At 46.3% G+C, this 22,599-nt stretch overlaps 1 protein-coding gene across 1 annotated transcript in view; it reads right to left on the bottom strand.

Annotated features, from left to right (window-relative positions):
- The window catches only part of MPHOSPH9 (M-phase phosphoprotein 9), an 89,193-nt gene that overhangs the window by 5,552 nt on the left and 61,042 nt on the right, over positions 1-22,599 (bottom strand). The window contains exons 17-21 of the mRNA XM_044275700.1: positions 20,170-20,331; positions 19,191-19,363; positions 6,303-6,461; positions 6,079-6,199; positions 5,918-5,970 (exon numbers count right to left, since the gene is read on the bottom strand). Of these exons, the coding sequence (XP_044131635.1) occupies positions 5,918-5,970; positions 6,079-6,199; positions 6,303-6,461; positions 19,191-19,363; positions 20,170-20,331 (668 nt within the window). The remainder of the gene's footprint in view (positions 1-5,917; positions 5,971-6,078; positions 6,200-6,302; positions 6,462-19,190; positions 19,364-20,169; positions 20,332-22,599) is intronic.

Genomic DNA, 22,599 nt, shown 5'->3' with positions numbered 1-22,599 from the left:
GCACGGGAGCATATAGTTCCCTGCCCCTCTGATCACTCTCATAGGCCTCAGACTTTAGGCCTAGCAAGCCTGAGGCCTATGAGGTAGTAAATCCTGGTGCAGACATCATAGCGTCCGCCTTTGCCAGGATGCGGCACAGTGACGTGTCGTCTGGCTGCCTGTGTCCCACCATCCCAGGCCGTAGGCCAGAAGAGGTTGTGGCCTGCATTGTGAACGCTGGCAAACGTGAAACAGGTATTAGTTCTTGGCTTTTTTTTTTTTTTTCATTATTGGCAGGAAGGAGAGCACTGTGGGGGACACTGGGGGACAAATACTTAACTATTGGGGACATTACTAAAGTGTAGGAATGAGCACTATAAGGGACATTACTGGGGGGAAATGTGGGGGATATTACTGGGGGGAAATGTGGGGGATATTACTGGGGAGAGAAGGAGAGCACTGTATAGGCCATTACTGGAGGCGCTGGGGGCACTTTAATACCGGGGCACTATAGCAGGATTTTTTGTACAGGGCATTATTACTTAATGCACTATAGGGGACATTATTAATACTGGGGGCACTAAAACTGCATTTTAGGGGATATTAATGCTGGAGGCTCTGTAGGGGCATTTCTATTACAGGGGCATATTAGGGGACATTATTTTTAGGAATACTATACAGGCCTTATTACTGGGAGCACAATGTAGAGTTTTATTATAACTGGGAGCATTTTAGCAGACATCATTATTACTGGGGGGGGCAGTATAGAGTCAATATATTTGCCGGAGACACTATAGTGACATTATTTTTACTGGGGTCACTATTTTTTCAAATGTAAAATAGTTGGGGGCATTGGGGAGCACAGTGGGCACAGTATTGGCAGTGGCAGCAGGAGGACATTGTTGGGACACCATTATCGGGAGTTTGTGTAACAAACTCTGCAGAGACGAGATGTGGCTGAAAGTATTTGTCATGGCGGTCTGGGTCAAATGGAGGCGATGAGGAAAGAACGTCTACATCACAGTAGAGGTCACTGGATGTAAGAGATATGTGGTGCTGTATGTTTCATAGTGCTGGCAGGCAGTATCTTGTAAGTGGAGCTGGCTCACTACTGTGACCTGCATCTCACCTCCTCCTCCAAGTATTTTTTTAATTATAATTTTATCTATTTTAAATATGGCGCCTAAAATTTTAATTTGGCTCCTAAATGTTTTTATTTGGCTTCTAATTTTTTTTAAAAAAAGTTTAGGAGCCAATAGCTTCTAAGAATTTATTTATTAATAGCTCAAACTAAGAATAGAAAATGTGTTTTTTTTCCCCATTTTTATAGAATAAGGACTCAAAGGAGGAATGGCTATACCTACCGAATGGTATCCTTCTTAATAATCTATATAAAAATGTAATTTTTCATAATTTCATCCCAAGAGACAGAACTTAATCATAGGAAAGAGTTACAGAACCATAAAGATTAATTTGAGGAGTAAATCAAGTGTTGCCAATAGCCATTATTTGTGTTGCTGCTTGCATTTTCCAATGGGCATCTGAAAAAATAATATGGAATCTAACTGGTTACTCTTGACTTGAAAATTTTCCCCTGAGGAAGCTGACGAGAAACACGTGTTGGGGTGTTTGGGAGGTACTTACTTCTTGGTCTGTATAATTGTTATAAATTATTTGTGGTACCATATTTTGGTTTGTACTCACATCTATTGCTATTATATTGTAATATTATCGTGCAAATGACCAGATTTGTGGCATCTCCATGTGACTAATTTGTTGATATCATATATTTGTCCTTTTAACTTATATTCAATAAAATATCTATTTTTCTATATATAACATTGTATGAATTATGCTTGGTGGCATTTATTGATGTTTATTGATCTATTTGCACCTGCTTATAAGTAATGATATTGGCTCTTCTATATAGGTGTTGCATCAGAATTTGTAACACATGCTGCTGCAAATATATGAAGTATATGTGCTACAATTTTGTTTAATTGACATCATACTAGACTAAGGGTTTTTTAGACAACTTTTGTGCCAGTTTTTTTTATCTACTACTTTGTGCCTTGTTTTTTTACAGTCTTAGGGCTCATGCACACGACCGTTGTTGTTTTGTGGGACGCAAATTGCAGATTCACAAAATATGGATACCGGCCGTGTGCATTCTGCATTTTGCAGAACGGAACTGCTGGCCCATAATAGAGCAGTCATATCACTGTCCGTAATGCAGACAATAATAGGCCATGGTCACTTCCATTTTTTTTTGTGGCCCCTTGAATGGTTCTGCATACAGCAAAAAATATGCTCATAGAGATAGCCCGGCCTGTCCGAAGTGTGGAAGTATTGAGGCTGACCTATTGCACATGCTATGGACATGCTCATCACTGACATCTTATTGGAAAGCAGTACTACACCTGGTGAACAAGGTGTACAGTGCTGATCTTCAGTTAGATCCAAACTGTGTGTACTAGGCTTGATACCGGATAATAATCTACAATCTGTTGTAACCATTGGTATAGGAAGAATGCTATATCAAGCTAGGAAAACATTGGCAGCAAAGTGGATCCAATCCATACCTCCTGACATATCAGAATATATTGCTAGATTAAATATAGTGATTCGCTTAGAAAGAGGAGTATATCAAAAAAGGAAATGTCTGTCCAAATTTGAAGCAATCTGGGGCAGCTGGATCGATAATTCTGGGTGCTGCAGCTCATGGTTGGCGCTTACAAGGAGTTTTTCTATATGAGGTGAATGCAGCGAGGATGGAGGCTACATAGGATATTGGGTGGTAGCAGGTGTGTGGTGTATATACAGATGCTTATTGGTGAGTGGGTTACCTGGCATTGGAGTGTGGCTGTATGGGAAGATGGCTGCTGGATTGTGATGTCTTATGGAATATCGGGGGTTGGAACTTAATAGGGGAAGATGGTTTACTGAGGGGTATTGTGGTGCCGACACCTCGGGAATGTTGGAATAAAAGAGGTGACTATATATGCGCCCTGCCTTATCGGGAGTGGGAGGGGGGTGGGTTAGGGGTCTTTATGTTCATGGAGAATATTAGTAATTGCGCTAGTACTGTTTTGATACCTGTGTTTCTTTGCAGATTCATGCCATGTCTTTTGTGGATATGTGTAATATAATGTATATGGTATATATTATATGTGACAGATACTATATAGGTCTGCGACCTGAAAGAAATGTCATGTTAATGTGATAGAATGTGACCAAAAAATGTTAATAAAGAAACATCTGATTTAAAAAAAAAAAATATGCTCATGAGCCCCTAGACCATTTTTGTCGCAATATAAAAAAAAAAAAGCTTTACCAGCTCAAAGCAATATACTGTATTTTTTGCTTTATAAGACGCACCTAGGTTTGTTAGTAGGAAATTAAGAAAATAAAATATTTTGAACTAAATGGTGTGCTTTTGAACTAATGAAGGGTCTATGGATGGCGCACTGTTATGGGGGATCTGTGGATGACACTGTTATGGGGATCTGTGAAGGAGACGTATATGGGGATCTGTGGAGGACAGTGTTATAGGGGGATCTGTGGAGGACAGTGTTATAGGGGGATCTGTGGAGGACAGTGTTATAGGGGGATCTGTGGAGGACAGTGTTATAGGGGGATCTGTGGAGGACAGTGTTATAGGGGGATCTGTGGAGGACAGTGTTATAGGGGGATCTGTGGAGGACAGTGTTATAGGGGGATCTGTGGAGGACAGTGTTATAGGGGGATCTGTGGAGGACAGTGTTATAGGGGGATCTGTGGATGACAGTGTTATAGGGGGATCTGTGGATGACAGTGTTATAGGGGGATCTGTGGATGACAGTGTTATAGGGGGATCTGTGGATGACAGTGTTATAGGGGGATCTGTGGATGACAGTGTTATAGGGGGATCTGTGGATGACAGTGTTATAGGGGGATCTGTGGATGACAGTGTTATAGGGGGATCTGTGGATGACTGTGTTATAGGGGGATCTGTGGATGACTGTGTTATATGGGGGGGGGGGGGGGAATCTGTCCCCATAACATTGGGAAAACTTGAATTATTTTTATTTTAGCACAAGGCTGTAACATAACAAAATGTGAAAAAAGTGAAAGGATCTAATGACTTTCCAAATGCATTGTAAGTATGGATGTAGCTTCTTTGCCCACACAATAAATATAAAGAGTACACAAAACATATTCTATATTTTTCAAACTAGCACCTAGATCTGACTACCCGCATTTTTCGCCCTATAAGACGCACCTAGGTTTTTGGGGAGGAAAATAAGAAAAAAATAATTTTTAACCAAAAGGTGTGTGTGTGTTTGGTGGGTTTGGAACGAATGGTGGTCTCTGGATGGCACTATTACTGGGGATCTGTGGATGACTGACACTTATGTGGGGGATCTGTGGATGACTGACACTGTTATGTGGGGGATCTGTGGATGACGGACACTGTTATGGGGGGATATGTGGATGACGGACACTGTTATGGGGGATCTGTGGATGACAAACACTGTTATGGGGGGATATGTGGATGACGGACACTGTTATGGGGGGATATGTGGATGACGGACACTGTTATGGGGGATCTGTGGATGACAAACACTGTTATGGGGGGATATGTGGATGACGGACACTGTTATGGGGGGATCTGTGGATGACGGACACTGTTATGGGGGGATCTGTGGATGACGGACACTGTTATGGGGGGGATCTGTGGATGACGGACACTGTTATGGGGGGGATCTGTGGATGACGGACACTGTTATGGGGGGATCTGTGGATGACGGACACTGTTATGGGGGGCATCTGTGGCTTGCACTATTACAGGGGCATCTGTGGATGGCATTGTTACAGGGGGGGGGGGAATCTGTGGATGGCACTGTTATGGGCTGGGGGGGGATCTGTGGGTGGCACTGTTATATATGTGCCATCCACAGACCCCTTCCCCCCCCCAGCCCATAACTGTGCCATCCACAGACCCCCCTCCAGCCCATAACTGTGCCATCCACAGATCGCCCCCGCCGCCAGTATACTAAAATAAGATGTCATATTCAATTAATACTTATTAAACATGCCCCCTCATGTTTAATAAGTATTATGAGACCTCATGAGAATATTGAGATCTCTGGAAAGGTATTCCCATGTACTATATGATGTCTGATTTTCATTTTTTTTTATATTAATCATGGCATAACCCCTTAAAGGGAACCGTTCATCAACTTTATGCTGACCTCACTGAGGGCAGCATAAAATAGTGACAGAAATGCTGATTTCAGCGGTGTGTCACTGATCAGCTAAAAGTAAGTGGTTGCTGAGAACCAGCGTCATAATCATTGCACCACAGGCCTGGAAAAGAGTCAAATCTAACTGAGAAGAGTCATGGTTATTCAGAATCCTCCTGCACTCTCACCGATCTGCTGATGACTGGCAGTTCTCTCCTAGAGAGAAAGGGAGAAAACTAGGTAGAAGACTGTCAGACATCAGCAGGTGGACAGGGAGAGCAAGAATTCATGAATAACCATGACTCTTCTCAGGTGGCCATGACTCTTTCCCAGGCCTATTCTGCAATGATTGTGATGTTGGTTCTCGGCAACCACTAACTTTTAACTTTTAAATGATAGACCGCTGAAATCAACTTGCCTGTCTGTACTTTATTCTGCTGATAGTATCGGCAGCATAAAATTGATGACAGGCTTTAAATGCTTGATGTGAAGTCAAATGGACATCAGAAATGGAAAACAAATATGCAAATAAAAATCTCTGCAGTAATGCACCAGTCCTACTGCCACCATTATTGTCAGCTGACTGGTCAAGAGGGATCCCGCAGCCAGCTTCACGACTCCGGTTTTGCCATGGAGCAGACTGCATAATCCCCGATATGATCATTGCCATACACTTTTAAACACTAACATTTATTATAGCACCATCAAGTTACCTTCTGGGTCTTCCAAGGACATAAACTGCAGTCTCTTTCTTGGACTCTGATTTCTAAATGTTAATAAAATAAAGATAGCATTGGAAATTGTGTAGGAACACGACATGGAGGAATGTAAAGAAAGCATCAATGAATACCATAAAAAAAAAAAAAATCAATACCTTGTCACAGTGTTCTCCTCAGTATGTAGTAACTGGCTTAAACCTGGAGAGAGGTTTTCACTTGGAGAACGCTTTGGGCTGTATTTTACAGACAATGGCATTAACATCAATTCACGTTTTGCTGCAGAAGGAAGGAAAGCATGGTAATATAAATAACTTTGGACTATACATTATCAAAGTACAAATTACATAAAGTTGTTTTTTTTTAAACACACAAAGCTTACTTGGTGTACTAACAGACTTGCGGTTTGATGGCGGGAGTGAAGAAGATCGTGGCCCACATGGAGAGTTAGGCTGCCTCTGTCGTTCTTTACTTTTCTCGGGAGAGCCACGGGGGGTACAACAGTCACTGATACCCATCAGGTGTCTCTTGGAAGACATTCCTGTAATGTTGAACATGCATCATGTAATGTTTCACAAAACACCTGCGCATATCATGGTTAAATGGGTATACCATATATTGTTAGGATATGCCACCACCTTATGATCGGTGGCCTGCGGGACCTCTATTAATACTAAAAATGAAGCATTGTTGTAGTGAGCAATGTTTCCCCATTCTCATTCAAATGTGTGGTGTCAGCTGTAGTTCCCTGCACAACTACAACAGTGCTGCAGGTCCTTCACACTCAGCATAATTTGAAGCATATTTTCAACATTTCCACTGGTAAATTGCAACTTTTGTCTTAGACTCAGGACGTTTTTGTTATTGTTTTGTTTTTGTTGGCTGTCAGTTTTATTTTATAATTTTATTATCATATCTAAGTTATAATCACATCTATAACAAAACAAACAAATAGTATTGCAATCATCATGATCCATGCATGGATCCTTCAAGAAATAAGACTTGTATATGGTACATACCACGATTTTGACTAAAACTCAACATTAAGTCAACACATTCTTCTGAAACAAGAATAACACTGGTACAATAGCAAGGAAGGTACGTAGCAATGAATTATTTAGAGAAGTTGGCTGCTCGACAGGGGTTAAGTATAATATAATTCATACAAGTATCGATCTTCGACTGGTGAATTAAATCCAAATTTCCTATTTAGACATTAGTTCTGACCATTTATTAGTTTGGAGAGTGTATCATTTTTCCAACTTAAAATTCGCTTGTACAGAAGTGATTAGCTCACGAATGGTTAATGGGGAGCTAGATTTCCATGATTTGGCAATCATCGCTCTGGCTGCTAAGATGAGCTGACCACAGACTGTCCTGACCTGTATCGTCAAGATTTCCAATCCCACAAAACAAAGGGCCAATGACGCAGATTTAGTGATCTGTCCACCCACAATTCTTTTGAGAAGAAGGAACGTAGCTTCCCAGAAAGTGGACACAATGGGACATTCCCACCAGACATGTTTATAAGTGTCCACTTGGCCACAATTTCCCCAGCAAGTTGGTATGTATGGTTGATTTTATAAATATGGGCTGGTGCAAGATACCATCTTAATAGTATTTTGAACACAGTCGCCCAGTGAGAAGCGCTCTTTGATACTTGTTTCACTATAGGGAAGGCTGAGAACCATTACTCCATAGTATGTGTAACCCCTAATTCTTCTTCCCATTCAAGTACAACAGAAGGTTTTATTGATGCCGTGGGCGATATAAAATGTTGTAAAATAAGTAATACCTTTTATGGAAGGTCTGTTAGTAGAGAGGAACTCTTGTATTTGCTTAGGAAATTCTAATACATGATTATTAGGATTAATTAATGCATTTCTGATCCTCAAAAAGTTAGGATAGTGATTCAATCTGACAGGAATTTTGAAGAGAACACCTTGGCTAAAGGAGAGGAGCACAGAGCCAAAATTGTGGATTTAATGAATCCCCGAAAACCAAACTTGTCCAATGTGACCGAAAGATATCCCCAATACACCTGATCGAACGCCTTCTCCGCGTCCAAAGCCAGAAACAGAGAAGGCGTCAGAGTACGCTCAGATATCTGAACCAGATTAATGAACCTTCTTGTTCCGTCAGACGCTTGTCTCTCTGCTATAAATCCCACCTGATCTGGATGGGTCAAAAGTGGAATATATTTCAGTAGGCGGGTTGCAAAGATTTTTGCATACATTTTGACATCTGAATTCAATAAAGATATAGGGCGGAAATTTGCAGGGGTTATCGGGTCCTTGCCTGATTTAGGAAGAGTAACTACATGAGCCATGAGCATATCCACCGGGAATTTACTTTCTGCGGCAGCTTTGTTAAAAGCCTTCACTAGGTATGGCGCTATTGTGAGAAAAAGGGTTTATAATAGGCATTAGTAAACCCATCTGGTCCTGGGGCTTTATTTAATGGTAAGGATTTGATTGCCAATTGTATCTCCTCACTCGTAATGGGACGAGATAAGACATTGACCTGTTCTAATGAAAGATGAGGTAACTGGACAGAGTCTAGGAAGGTGTTAATTGCTTCCTCTGTTGGTTGCACAGTTTGTTGAGAAATTCATAAAATTGCTTAAATTGATCTGCAATTAGTCTAGGATACCTTTTTTTTATCTAGTAGGAAGCCAATGCAAGAGGAGACTGTAGACTTAAGACGTTTGGCTAGAAAGGCACCTGCTTTATTACTATGTACATAACATTGCAGCTTGAACTTTTCAAGGAAGAATTCATGTTGTGAAGCAAGGATTACTTGTAGGCGCTTTCTGAGATCCCTCAAGATTATGGAATGAGAGGCGTTTACTGAGGCTTTGTTTAGGGTCTCTATATGTTGAATATTGGAGAGTATATCATTAATCTCCTGATTACGTTTCTTCTTCATCTGTGCACAGCACTGGATGAGGGTGCCTCTCATCACCGCCTTGTGTGCATTCCACAAAATCTGGGATCTATGTCGGGAGTTGCGGTAATATCAAAATATGATTCAAGGGCTGATTTTAATCAATCCCTATAGCCTGGATGATTAAGTATCAAATCGTTTAAAGGGCTTCTGTCACCCCACTAAACCTTTTTTTTTTTTGCTTACTTATAATCCCTACACTGCGATTTTTGGCTACATGATCAAATTAATCATTTTGGTCCTGTAGATTTAGTTTAAAACAAGCTTTTAAAATATGCTAATTACCTTGCTACCAGCAAGTAGGGCGGCTACTTGCTGGTAGCAGCCGCATCCTCCGATCATAAAGACGCCCCCTGCACATTGTGATTGACAGGGCCAGGGAACGGGATCGTTCTCTGCTGGCCCTGCCTGTTTGCATTTAAAATCTTGCGCCTGCGCCGCGGCCGTACCTGTATTCAATTGCCGCAGGCGCACTGAGAGGCGACCGCTCTATCCTCAATGCGCCTGCGCCGATGACGTCACATCTACACCAGGCGCATTGAGGATGGAGCGGCCGCCTCTCAGTGCGCCTGCACCAATTGAACCAAATGCAAACAGGCAGGGCCAGCAGAGAACGATCCCGTTCCCTGGCCCTGTCAATCACAATGTGGAGGGGGCGTCTTTACGATCGGAGGATGCGGCTGCTACCAGCAAGTAGCCGCCCTACTTGCTGGTAGCAAGGTAATTAGCATATTTTAAAAGCTTGTAGCCAAAAATCGCAGTGTAGGGATTATAAGTAAGCAAAAAAAAAAAGCAAAAAAAAAAAGCAAAAAAAAAAAAAAAAAAAAAAAAAAAAGGTTTAGTGGGGTGACAGAAGCCCTTTAAGCCCCATTGTGATGGAAAGGGAGATGAGAATTGTTCTGATAGTGTGACCGTAATGGGGGCATGATCCGACCAAGTGATGGTCTTAATAGTAGATGAAATCCCCGGAAGTAAAGAGACTTTATTTACTAGAAAAAAAGTAAATCCTGGAGTATGAATGATTGGGGGGGGGGGGGGGGGGAGAGAGGAGAAAAAGGTATAGTCCCTACCACTGCCATGCTGACAACGCCACACTTCAAAATATCCCTCTTCAGTTAGAGACTTTGCAAGTGTGGAGAGATGTCTCCCAGGGGCAGTAGTGTCCAATTGATTATCCAGAATGGAATAAAAATCCCCTCCCTCAACCAGAATCCCTTTGCTTACTGACTTTATCTTGAACCGCAGAGACCTTTAGAATTTTGGTTGGTGTCTGTTGGGAAAATATACATTAAAAAAGGGTATATGTAACATTGTTAATATCACAGATCAATCCTATAAAACGACCAGGGATCCACTATAGTATCATGTAGTAAGAGAGCTACAGTGCTCCGGGCCGCGGCTCCGCAAAAAAATAGAACATGTCCTGTTCTTATCAGCAATTGCAGTTCTACGGTGGAGTTCTATGGGGGGTGGCGGCCGGGTGTATTGCGGATCCGCCACGGACGTGTGAATGGACCTTTAACCAGGCAAGATGCCATAAAGATAGGAGGGAACCTCTTATTATTTTTATGGAAAGGAGTTTCTTGCAGAAACGGAATCTCACAACGGAGATCTCTAGCTTCATTCCAGACCATGCTTCGTTTGAAGGACTATTGAGACCCTTCACATTCAGAGAAGCAATATTAATTACCATATTGAGAGTATATTGTGCAGTCTCTATGATCCACCCGCGAGCAGCTGCACCAACCTTCATCACTTCCCAATAGCGAAATGCATAGTGAACTGTACCAAGTAGGAAAAAGAAATTAGAACGACAATAACTAGTAACATAAATTCTTACTGACAACCATTTTATAAAGCTTGTCAGCCTACGAGTAAAACTGAGGTTAAATCTAAGCATCTAGGGCGGGGGGAGAATGTCAGTCCCACAGAATATAAAACGAGATTTTTGTATAACTTACCAGTAAAATCTCTTTCTCGCTCTTTCCTTGGGGGACACAGAAGACCTTGGGTATAGCTCATCTCCCTAGGAGGCGTGACACTAAGTAAGAACTGTTAGCCCCTCCTCCACAGCTATACCCTCAGCCTGGAGAGAGAGACTGTCAGTTGCGTGTCCAAGTAGTGAAAACAAGGCAAAGTCCAAAAGTGGAACCAACAAGCCAACTACCCAACGGGTAAAACAAACCCGGAAACCGTGCAGAGAAGAACAAAGAATGGGTGGGTGCTGTGTCCCCCAAGGAAAGAGCGAGAAAGAGATTTTACTGGTAAGTTATACAAAAATCTCGTTTTCTCGCCCAGTTTCCTTGGGGGACACAGAAGACCTTGGGACGTTCAATAGCAGTCCAAGAGGGGAGGGACCACAGCACCAAGGCGAAGCACCCGAAGGCATCAAGAAACCGCCGCCTGCAGACCAGGCGGCCCAAGGCAGCAGACGCTGAAGCCCGAGTACGCACCCTGTAGAACCTGGTAAGGTGTGCAAGGAAGAAGTGACCGCCTTGCACAAATGCATGGCCGAAGCCTAATGCCTCTGACCCAGGAGGAACCGACAGCTCTGGTGAAATGAACGGTGACACCAAAAGCAGAACCCTGCCCTTGGTGCGGCAACCACAGCAATAGCCACTCTGAGAAAGAGGAGGAAAGCCACCCTGGATGCCGTCAACCCTTCGCGCGGACCTCCTGGAACCCAAGAGGCCGAACGTAGACAAGAGTCGGAGATCTCCAAGTAAAAAACTGCAAGGTCCAAACAACGTCCAAACCGGTGAAGTGTCCGTTCCCGGGGGTGGGAAGGGGAGGACGACTGCCTCGACAAAATGAAAGACAAACACCACCTTCAGAAGGAAGGAAGAGACGGAATGGAGAACAGCCCTGTCCTGGGGAAAGACAAAAGGCTCGGAACAAGAAGGGCCGCCACTCAGGCACCCGCCAGAGACACGATGGCTACAGAAACACAACCGTACAGGACAGAAGGAGTAGAGAGAACCACTGTAACGGCTCCAAGCGAAAGATTGGAGCGCCAAGAGCCCAGTATGTAGGTCCCAGGGCGGTACCAGAGGGCAGCACAAAGGAACCCAAGAGCCGCTCCACGGAAGAAGGTCCAGACAGGCCCAGAGGGCCGGGGAACGCTGAAAGAAGAAGGGCAGCGCTGACACCTGATACTTCAAGCGACAGAGTCCCAGTCCCAGTTCCAGGCCGGACTGGAGAAAAACAGAACCATGGAGAGAGAAAGGAAGAGCGGGGGAACGCCCAGCTTCCCACAGAACCCCAGGTAAAAACCTAAGTCCTCCAACAGATCCTGGACGAAACACGGCCAGGAGCGAACACTAGCGAGCCCACTAGAGTCGCCTGGGCAAGAGGGTGAAAACCCAATGATCAGGCGCAGACCAGTAACACGGGTAGAACGGTCGGTAGAACTGGTCCCGCCGGCCCCCGAGCAAGTTGTCCCGGATCCACCCTGAGTGGGGGAGCAGAAGGACAAACGGACAGGAACCGAAGGGTCCGTCCAGCAACCGCCAGATGCCAGGACAAGACAGGCTAAAACCCAAGCCGATGCAGTCACCACAGGAAGACGGACTACAGTCCCGGTGTGGGAGATCTGAAGACAATCTTGGCAAAAGGCAGTCCTCCCAAGCTACCGAGAAGGTAAGTCCATAGCAGAAACATTGCCTAGAATTGAAAAAAAAAAAAAAAAAAAACGCAATCTGCACCCAGCGGGAGGACAGAACGCCGTAGACCCGGTAACTAGGTACACAGCTAGTACAACCAGTGTGGACAAGGGGGACTCAAAGGGAACACCAGTACCATCCACATGAACAACCACGCTCTCCCCCGAGGGAAGGGCAGTGAAGGAACAGCCTCTGAAGCGCGGCCGGAACAGAAGCCACATCGGAGTGATCTGTACCGAGTGGGAGCCAAACCGACCGGCGAGAAAAAGGCGGTCGAGACAGAGGCCGGCATAGGAGTGGGCAACAGAGAAGCCATAGAACAGCTCAAAAGCAGCACACCGCTACACTGAGACACCCGGTCCACCACCTTGAATACCCTGAAGAACTCAAGGCGGAGGTCCTCCGGACCTGGGTAGGCGAGCACCCAAGAGAAGTTGGGTGACCTTCCCAAGAAGAGCAGCCCGAACCTGGTAGCAGATCAGACTGAAGCACCGAGGGCGCCAACCGGAAAGAATCATACCACACTGCACCCGAAGAGGAGGAAAAGGTACTAGGCGAGGGGACCGTAGTCCTGCCAGAGCCAACATAAAATGCGAAGGGCGCTGCAGACAGCACTCTCGACCATGTGACCACTAGCGCAGGGAAACAATGCCGCGGAAGGACGAATGGGTACGTATCTAGGAACCACGAACACTCCCCGGGCGGAAGGGCCAACGAAATGAGTGAGTACCACCCAGCTCGGTGCAGTAGCGAGCAGCAGAGCCCGTCTACTTAAATATAAGGTATTCATCTGTTGCTTATTGGACAACACCTTAGGCTCACACAGGTGGACAGAATGATTTCCTTAGAGAATAGTGCAAGGCTTGCTGCAAACACCGTCTCCCAAGAGAAAAAGTATGTCGCAGGGGGAAAGGAGGCATACGTACGAGTAGCCCCGTAAGCAGTGAGAAGGCTAACCCACCTACGGGACGAGAAGGCATACACGGCCCAAACAACGCACAAGAACGTCCGCTCACTGCAAAAATATCACTCAGCGAAGAAGGCCAGCCACAGAGTCCCACAGTATCTACGGAAGTGCAACTGAAAAGGAGTTATGCACAAGACTAGTAAGGTATGCGATAGAACGCAAACTGACCTCCTCGAAAGGGGGGGACATGTACCTGGCAAACTGCAGTCAGCAAGAGTGCAAGGGCCCGCCCCAAAAAGGGGGTGATGCCCAAGGTCGTAACTACGTCAGAGAAGTAGGGCATACCCTACTTCGCCCAGAAGGGCGCCATGCACATGGCCACACAGTATCCAGCAGGAACGCAGGAGGTCCACCTAGTGAAAGGGGGGTCATGCACAGGGCTATCCTAGCATTAAGTGAGTGTGCAACAATTCACCCAACACCGAAATTTTGTGAGAGTGCAACTACTCCACCAATGAAGGGGGAACATGAGCAAGTCCAGCACAGCACATACAAGGACAGCCTTGAATCCCGTGAGCGTGCAAAATTCCGCCCATGGAATGAGGGGTGGTCACGCACAAGGCCAGCACCGCATCCAATGGGAACACAAGCGTTCCACCCATGTTAGAAGGCCATGCTCAAGGCCAGCAATGTATCCGGTGAGAGTGTAGTATGCCGCCCAGAACACGAAGGGTGGGGGGGGGCCATGCACATGGCCAGCATCGCATTCAGGGAGAGTGCGAGCAGCCGGTGAAAATGTGCGTATGTCACCTAAAGGAGGCATGCCCATGGCCGGCAGCGAATCCAGTGAGAGTGCGTACACCGCCCACGGAAGAGGGGTCATGCATATGGCCGGCAGCGGATCCAGAGAGAGTGCAAGCACCCCGCCATGCATAGGGTTCATGCACCTGGCCAACAACGTACCGGCGAGAGAACAACCACCGACCGAGGGAGTGTATGTATGCCGCCACCAGGGAAGGAGGCATGCCCAAGGCCGGCAGTGAATCCAATGAGAGTGCATCATACCGCCTATGGAAGGTGGTCATGCACATGGCTGGCAGTGAATCCAGTGAGAGTGCCGAATGCCGTCCACAGAAGGGAGTCATGCCTATGGCAGGCAGCGAATCCAGAGACAGTGCGGCGTTCCGCCTAAGGAAGGGGGTCGTGCACATGGCCAGCACCGAATCCGATGAGAGTGCAATATTCCGTCTAAGAAGGGGGTCATGCACATGATCGGCAACGAATCCAGTGAGAGTGTAGCGTTCCGCCTATGGAAGGGGTCACGCACATGGCCGGCAACGAATTGCCGTGTTCCACCTATGGAAGGTGGTCGTGCACATGGCCAGCACCGTATCCGGAGAAACTGCAGTAGGCCGCCAATGAAAGGGCGATCATGCACAAGGCCAACCCGCAGTTAAGGAGAGTGCAGTATCCCGCCAGGAGGGGGGTCCTGCACATGGCAGGCACCCTACAGAAAAGGCCGCATGCACTGACCAGCGCCGTAGCGCGGAGAGGGCAAAAAAACCGCCTAGAAGGGGAAATGACCCTGGTAGCGCCGCAGCCGGGGAGCGCGACACCATGCCACCTATGGAAGGGGGGCATGTATACAGGCAGCACTCTGAGATGAGGCTGCAGTGTCCTGCGCAGCCCACAAGTCATATTAATAAATAATTTAATGTCTTTTTTTTTTTTTTTTTTTTAATTTATTTATTATAACCCAGCCTCACTGAGGCAGAAAGCCTGTACCCAAGGGGTTAACAGGGATCCGGCCTGGGGGCGGCACTGCGATCCTCTGGGGGCGGGGGAACCTCCAGGCGGGAAGATTCGCGCCCGGAGAAGTTCCAGCCCCCTCCAACAGAGGCCCGAATTTTGCGGCCTAGCAGGCCGTGAAGCCGGGGTCTAAATTTTTAGCGGCGCCCGGCTGACCGGGGCCGCACAGTATTTAAAGTACCGGCCGGGCCTACGGAGCGGCACATACCGGCCGCGGGTGCCCACCCCGCGGGCCGGAAGAGCTGGGGACCCGGATAGAGTGGGATCGCTGCCGCGAAGTGTCGCCCAGGAGGGGAACAACATTTTGCGGCGCTCGGCCGACCGGAATGTTCCGGAATGTTGAGGCATAGCGCTCATTTGTAGGCCGCGGTGCCCACCCGCTGTCGGAAGCGATGACCTGGCAGCCATTTCACCCCTGGAGCGGGCCCTTGGCCTAGAACAGCGCTCCATATGGCCGGCAGCCACAACCACCTTGCCCTTGGACCGGTGCCCGTGATGGGTCAGGGGCAGCAAGGCGCGGGCCCTCTGGCCCTGAAGCAGTGGCCGGTAAGAGGGAGGGGGACCCTGAGACCGGGTCTGTGAGGGTGGGAGGCCTGCATAACCCCTACGTCAGGGGCAGCTAGGTGCGAACCTCTGCAGCTCCCCAGGCATTCTTCTTGTCAGGGAGAAGGGTGCCAATGTCCTATGGAGGGGAGGAGAGGGAGCAGAATGTCGCCCTGTGGCAGCCAGGGGCCAGCCTAGGACTAGCAGGGACAAAAGGGTCCAGAGGCCCTGTCAGTATGGGGGTCAGGCACGCAGGAGACCGGGGTGGGGGGGGGGACGTAGGGCTGGAGAAGCCAATCTCTCACCACAGCCGTCTTCACCCTCGGTCCGTTCCAGCAGGGTCGCCCCTTCAGCTACTGGCACCGTAGTGGCAGGACGCTGGAAGAGGGACTTGGCGTGCGGGCGACCCTTGCGCTGGCGGGATGTAGGGGAGCTGGGCTGCCCTGATCCACCTTGCCTTCTGTGGGGGAGGCAGCAGTGCGGATGACCGGCACTGGCGCAGCTCGACCCCGGGAGAAACAGAGAGGTCTAGTGCGTCTCTGTTGTCCCTGATGTTCTGGAACAAAAAGAAAAGAAAAAAGTAAAAATCTAAAATTAAAACAAGGAGAAAACAGCCCTGCAGAGCAGGGAGTGTCTTGCCTCCTTGGACACTAAGCTAAAAACTGACAGTCTCTCTCTCCAGGCTGAGGGTATAGCTGTGGAGGAGGGGCTAACAGTTCTTACTTAGTGTCACGCCTCCTAGGGAGATGAGCTATACCCAAGGTCTTCTGTGTCCCCCAAGGAAACTGGGCGAGAAAGTAAGATGATTGGTAGAAACCTAAACAAGGAACAATCAAAGATGTGCTAGTATTATCACAGACCCAAGCTATGGGTCCCCACAAATTTAGTCTTCATCCCGGCTTTTGTCTGACAGGAACTGTGGTCCAGTCGGCCTCGATTGTAGATGTTGGATGCCGGTGAGATCGATGGGAAGACTATCTTTCAACTTGAAGATTCCATGTCTCCAACAATTTCATGCCCTCAGCCACTGATGAGATGACAGTCGTTGTTCCGTTCCATGAAACCAGAAGTTTGATAGGAAATCCCCACTGATATTTGATGTTGCTTTCCCTGAGTAACTTAGTAACTGGGAGGAATTCTCTACGGGCTTGCAATGTGGCTGCTGATAAGTCCGGGAACAAGGAGATTGCAAGCCTCAAATAGGATAAGTTCTTTAATGTGGTAAAAATGTACCCTCACCAATGTATCTCGTGGAGCTTTTTCTGGAGCAGCTTTAGATTTAGGAATCCTAGGGCGTTGTGCATGTCCACCAACTCGTTATGTGCGTTAGAAAATTCCGGCATTTTACATTCCAAGTGGTCTGTACGTTCTCCTATGGTAATACTGTAGAAGTTGTTTCTTCATCTTCATCTTGCACATAGCTCTTCTTATAAGTTGGGCTTTTGCTGTTAGAGATGAAGAGGGTGAAGGTGCTGACCATCTTTTCTCTGTGTATCATTCACTCTCTTATTGGGAGGGGAAGATACTTGAGTCAGAGATGGGAATTCATCATCATCTGGAGGGACACTGTTTAATAAAGTGGGCCTCATGTTGCGCGGTGAAGTTGGCGCAGACTCAGAGTGTTCTGGCCCAAATGGTTCTGCTGACTCAAAGAAGTCCGTTAATTTTCTTGGGGCAGAGGCTTTCGCCCTTTTTTCTAGATTTGGGCCCTCTATTCATTGTTACAGTCCTCTTATTTACGAGGAAGCACTTAATATTGCAGGAGAAGGGAAGTAAGGCGCCACTGGACTGATTCTGAAGCCCCTGAACTGTAAGCTGCCGTGCAGCGTGTGGCCAAGATGGCCTCTGTGGCAGGGGTTGATATCCCTCACTTGCCTGGGAAGTAGCTATATCAATGGGATCACTCTTGCAGCTGTGGATGATCGAGACCAATAGCGTCGGATCCCGCTGCTTGCGAGTTGTTGCTGCACCAGTCTCCTCACCCTAAAACCTCCAGACTCGCAGCTCCGGTTCTCTACTGCATGATGTTCCCGCTGGCCGCGCGTGAAAATGTGGAAGCGCTGCTGCCGTAGGCGCTCGGTGCAGGAAAGGTCCCTGAGAGGTGTCCTCCAGTTCAGGACGTGAAGGTTTCCCCCTTTGAGGCAGTAGGTGCCAGTTTCGATTGCCGTGAGCCGCTGTGCTTACTCTGTGGGTGGGAGAGCTGAGGACTAAGCAGCCATCTTCCCCAGCAGCTCGGCTCCGCCCCGTTGGCTGTCAGTTTTTTTGACAAAACCCTGTTGTTTAGCTCGTATTAGAAAAAATAAATAAATAAATGCTTCCTGTTTTAATACTTACCTATCACTTGTTCCCATGACGAGTTGGTTTTCTTTTCTTAAGTGTGACTTTTTGACAAAAAGTTTCATCTTTATTCCATAAATGCACCTTTTTATACAAAACACCCTCACATAAGCTGGTTCAATTGTCCACAACAATTAAAGTCATTTCTGCCAATAAGAGGATAATAAATGAGACAAAATATAAGCCAATTTCATAGCCCCTCCCTCTTTGACATTTAGAACTCATTTCTAGCGTGATGCATTCTTTATGGTGAAAATTCTGGAGAAAACTGTTGATATATTTGGTGCAAATCAAAACGCCATAATTCTGGTGCAACATGCTTAGTAAATGCCCCCATTGTCTGAACTACCTTTCTTAAAAGGGTTATCCAATTCTAAAAATGATTTCCCCCCCCCCCCAGTGCCTGGGCCCCTCCGATAGATCCTACTTACCCCCGGCACCCACATCACTCCAGATCCCTGCACAGCCACTGCTGCATATCCCCATGGCATGGATAAAAACATCCGGCGATGGGTGCAGCCAATTGCAGGCCGTGACGGTGACCAGACATCACCCGTGATGCTAGGGGAGCTGGTCACTGTCACGGCCTCCTATAGGCTGCAACCCCCACCCCGCGATGGGGAGATGCAGCTGCGGCTGTGCAGGGTTCCAGAGTGACGCAGGTGCTGGGGAGCGAGGCAAGTATGAGCTATAAAAGGGGCCCAGGCATTGTGGGGGGCTTTTTTAGAATTGGATAACCCCTTTAACAACACCTGCTTTTCACTCCACAATGGAGTGAACCTTTTTGCAAAACTAGGCAGAGGTGCTACGCCAAAATTTAGGAAAGCTGGCTGTGTGAGCTGCAGTGGCCGACATACTGACTCACCCAGGTTTCTTAAAAATAGACATAAATTCCAGCTTCCGGGCTGTATGTTGTGTAAACTGACTGTGATTCTGTAAAGATTTAACCATTCTCCCAGTTCCCTTGTTTACTATGGACATGCTTACCGTTTCCATTATAATAAATAGGAGCTGGAACTCTTTAAATAATAAATATTATATATAATCTGTACCAGTATAAACTTACTATGAAATGCACTGTCTCTGTTTGTAAAATTGCTCCACATTTTCATTTCTTTCTCTTCTTCATAATCTCTCAATGCTTTTAGAATAGGACTCTCCTCACTGCTGTGGTCTTCAGTTTTAGGTTTAGGTGACAAGATATCATGCACAGCATCCTTTTCTGGAGGAGATTGGTACCTTAATAAGATTTGGAAAAAAAAAATAGTTCTGGACTGTATTATGTTACAGCAAGAATAACATGAACGATTTGGCAGTCTCAATTTATTTCAACATGTTATATTAGCCCCATATCTTCAGAAGAAGATAGCCCTCCCATGCTGTGTGGAAATAGGTCAGAGTATACGTTCATACACTATTGCTGGAAATCCCATCAGATATGACGGAAAGAATAGCTCCATATGCAACCTGTCATAACAACTGGCACCCTAACAGAGCCTTGACTTACAATGCGCTCCGTTGGGTGCCGTTGGTATCTGTTGTATGACGGCCCCAGCAGATTGTGGTGGCTACTGTTACAGGCAGAGGCCGCAATGCAAATGTGAACAGACCCTTACCTAAATGCATAACAGGACAATACGAACAGAAAACTAGCCTTGTGAGAAGAAGTACATAAGAAGGACTAAGGAGAAATGTCTCTGTGGCCAAGTATACACAAAATAGCTGGTCTCTTCACTCCTATTTCAAACACTGTTGATCTTTAGTATATTAGCCCCAAGGACTCATGTCTAGCATTAGAACAAAAGCAGATCATATGACAGACGGCATGCAACCAGAAAGCTGGTAATACAAGGTTGTCCCCTAAGGGATCCTATTCATTATAATGAAAGCAGCTGTAACATGTGATTTTGTAAATGTAAAATTTGGGTTTTAATACAGCACCCTGAAGACAAACCTATTTTTAAGATAAATATCAACCATGCACAATACATTTTGCAAAGGTACAAGGCGGTGTAGCTATCTAAAGTATATCTGCTAGGGCTCACCTGTTTTGCCCATACATTAGGTCTTGTTCCCTCTCCATCTCTTTGGCTTTGTTATCAAGTGGCTTGCCAGTGAAGGCGGAACACTCTGCTTCAGAAGCCAGACACTTGTGGACTGCTACATCCACGCCGTATGGATTGCCACTTGTGCGGAACCTCTCATTTCTTTGTGAAAAGGAACACAAACAAAAACATGAAGAAAAACAACAAACGATTCCCCGATAAGAACTTGTGTGCTCTTACAAGCAAATTTTAACAACACAACATAGATCTGTTCCAAGATAATCTTTCATTTGTCCTTGCAATGCTGTTAACTGTTGACATGGCAAGATTCAAAGAGTTAAGGTGGGTTTAGATGGGCTGATCGAACGGCCGATTGTGGGGAAGAAAATGGTCCTCCTCGACAGTCGGCTGCTCGCTCAGTGAAGGAGACTGCTGCTATAACGATCCCCCGTCCCCATACAGAATCATTGTTTCTGGGCAACAGATCAGTGTTTAGACAGCACCATCTGCTGCCCAGAATCGATCATTCATCCGGTAATCAGCGGCATATTTAGGGTCCATTCTCACTTCCGTGGTGTATTGCGGATCCGCAAATACAACCGTCCGGCACCCCCCATAGGACATGTTCTATTTTTTTGCGGAGCCGCGGCCCAGAAGTTCAGGGCTGTGCTCCAGAAATGCAAATGCGGAGAGCACATAGTGTGTTCTCCGAATTCATTCCAGCCCTATTGAAAATGAATGGGCCCGCACCTGTTCCCGATATTGCGGAACGAATGCGGAACCATTTGTGGACGTGTGAATGGACCCTTAGGATGGGTAGATTGTCCTGAACAAGCGTTCGGCGGAACAGTCGTTCCCAATAATCTGGACAATTATTGGTTCGTCTCAATCCATCTTTAAATCATAATTTCAAATATTGGGTATTGTCTTCCTTAGACATTGCTGTTCTGTGGACTTCTGATTGCATCATCTTTGTAATCACATATTCGTAGTCTGCAATATTTGGTATAAGCGGTATAGACTCCTCATGTATCTACACTAAAGAATTTTCTTTCACGCTTTAGAGCTACTTTGATTGTATCCAGAGACATATAGGTTCTTGTTACAACAGCTGGCATAATCCGATTGGTTAATTTGAAACCCCTGCGGTAGAGGTTAACACCCATGGCTTTTTCCTATAAATTAAAGAACCTTCTGGAGAAAGGGGCAGAGGAGATATCCCACCTGCTCGATGTGCAAATGTTTTCATGACTGGTCCTATTCTCTTACTTCTGGAGAAAATAATTTTTTGGGGAGTATCACAGATAATTGTATTCTCACAGAACAAAATGATAAACCCCTATTAAAACATAACCTTTAATAAATATCGCCCAAAAAAATAAATCAACAAAAACAAAACTCACAATATCATCACTTAATATTCCATACATTAAAGGCACTACTATATTAAATATGGGTTATTTAGGTAGATAAAGGTTATACTATAGCCAGAACACTGAGCGTGTCCGGCCCTTTACTCATGGTTCTACCAATTAGATTTTTTTCACCATCAGATGGTTCCTTGATGAATGTGGTTCCACTGCATTAGGGCTTCTTTGGTAGAGAAGTGGAGTCAATTAGGTCAATTGCTGTCCCTATACGTTCCTTCACTACCCCTGCCTACAAGCGGAGTGCCCTCTTCAAAAGGGGCGACCCCGCTTCTCGTTAGCTAAACCCTTAATGCCTCTACAATAACTCTCATATAGTGCCCAACTTCCACAGGTTGGATCCCAGGATTTGAACGTACCAACGCTTTTCTCCAGTGCCTAGGATGTACTGGTTCTTCAAGGGACCTTAGGTTAACCAGGCTATACAGACAATACGGTAGTCGAGATCCAGAGGCCACCTCACATGGATGTTAGTGTGCAAAATAGTCCCTGAATCCTGATCTTCCTTATACAGCTCCCCTAACTCCTCCCCCATCTAATGCAATTGTATGTACAAGATGCTGATTAGTTAATGCGTTCCAGTATTATCACATTAGGGCAACTGTTGTAACAATAACCTACCATATTTGTCGCCCCATAAGACACAAATGTGGGGGGAAATGCCCTTGCGTCTTATGGGGGCAAATACTAATGAGCGCTTCCATTATGGAAACACTCATTAGTACTGGAGGACTGGGAAGCTTCCCGGTCCTCGGCTGTCAGTTGTGCTGTGGCTGTGCACAGAGTGAGGACGCTCTGTGACCTTGCGTTGTGCGCGTCAGATCACAGCACAGCCGATGGAGAAGGAGGAAGAAGAGCGCTGGAGCAAAGGAGCTGCAGCATCTGGAGCAGGAGAGATTTTTTTTTTTTTTTTTATTAGCCGCTGGGGGCTAACGTGAGAGGCAATGGGGGCTACTGGGGTGATATGAGGCAATAGGGGCTGCTGGGGGTTAATATGAGAGGC

This window comes from Bufo gargarizans, chromosome 1, assembly GCF_014858855.1.
Source record: "Bufo gargarizans isolate SCDJY-AF-19 chromosome 1, ASM1485885v1, whole genome shotgun sequence".
Classification (NCBI taxonomy): Eukaryota; Metazoa; Chordata; class Amphibia; order Anura; family Bufonidae; genus Bufo; species Bufo gargarizans.
The sequence above is the reverse complement of the archived record's forward strand: the minus strand, read 5'-3'. Positions and strand labels throughout refer to the sequence as shown.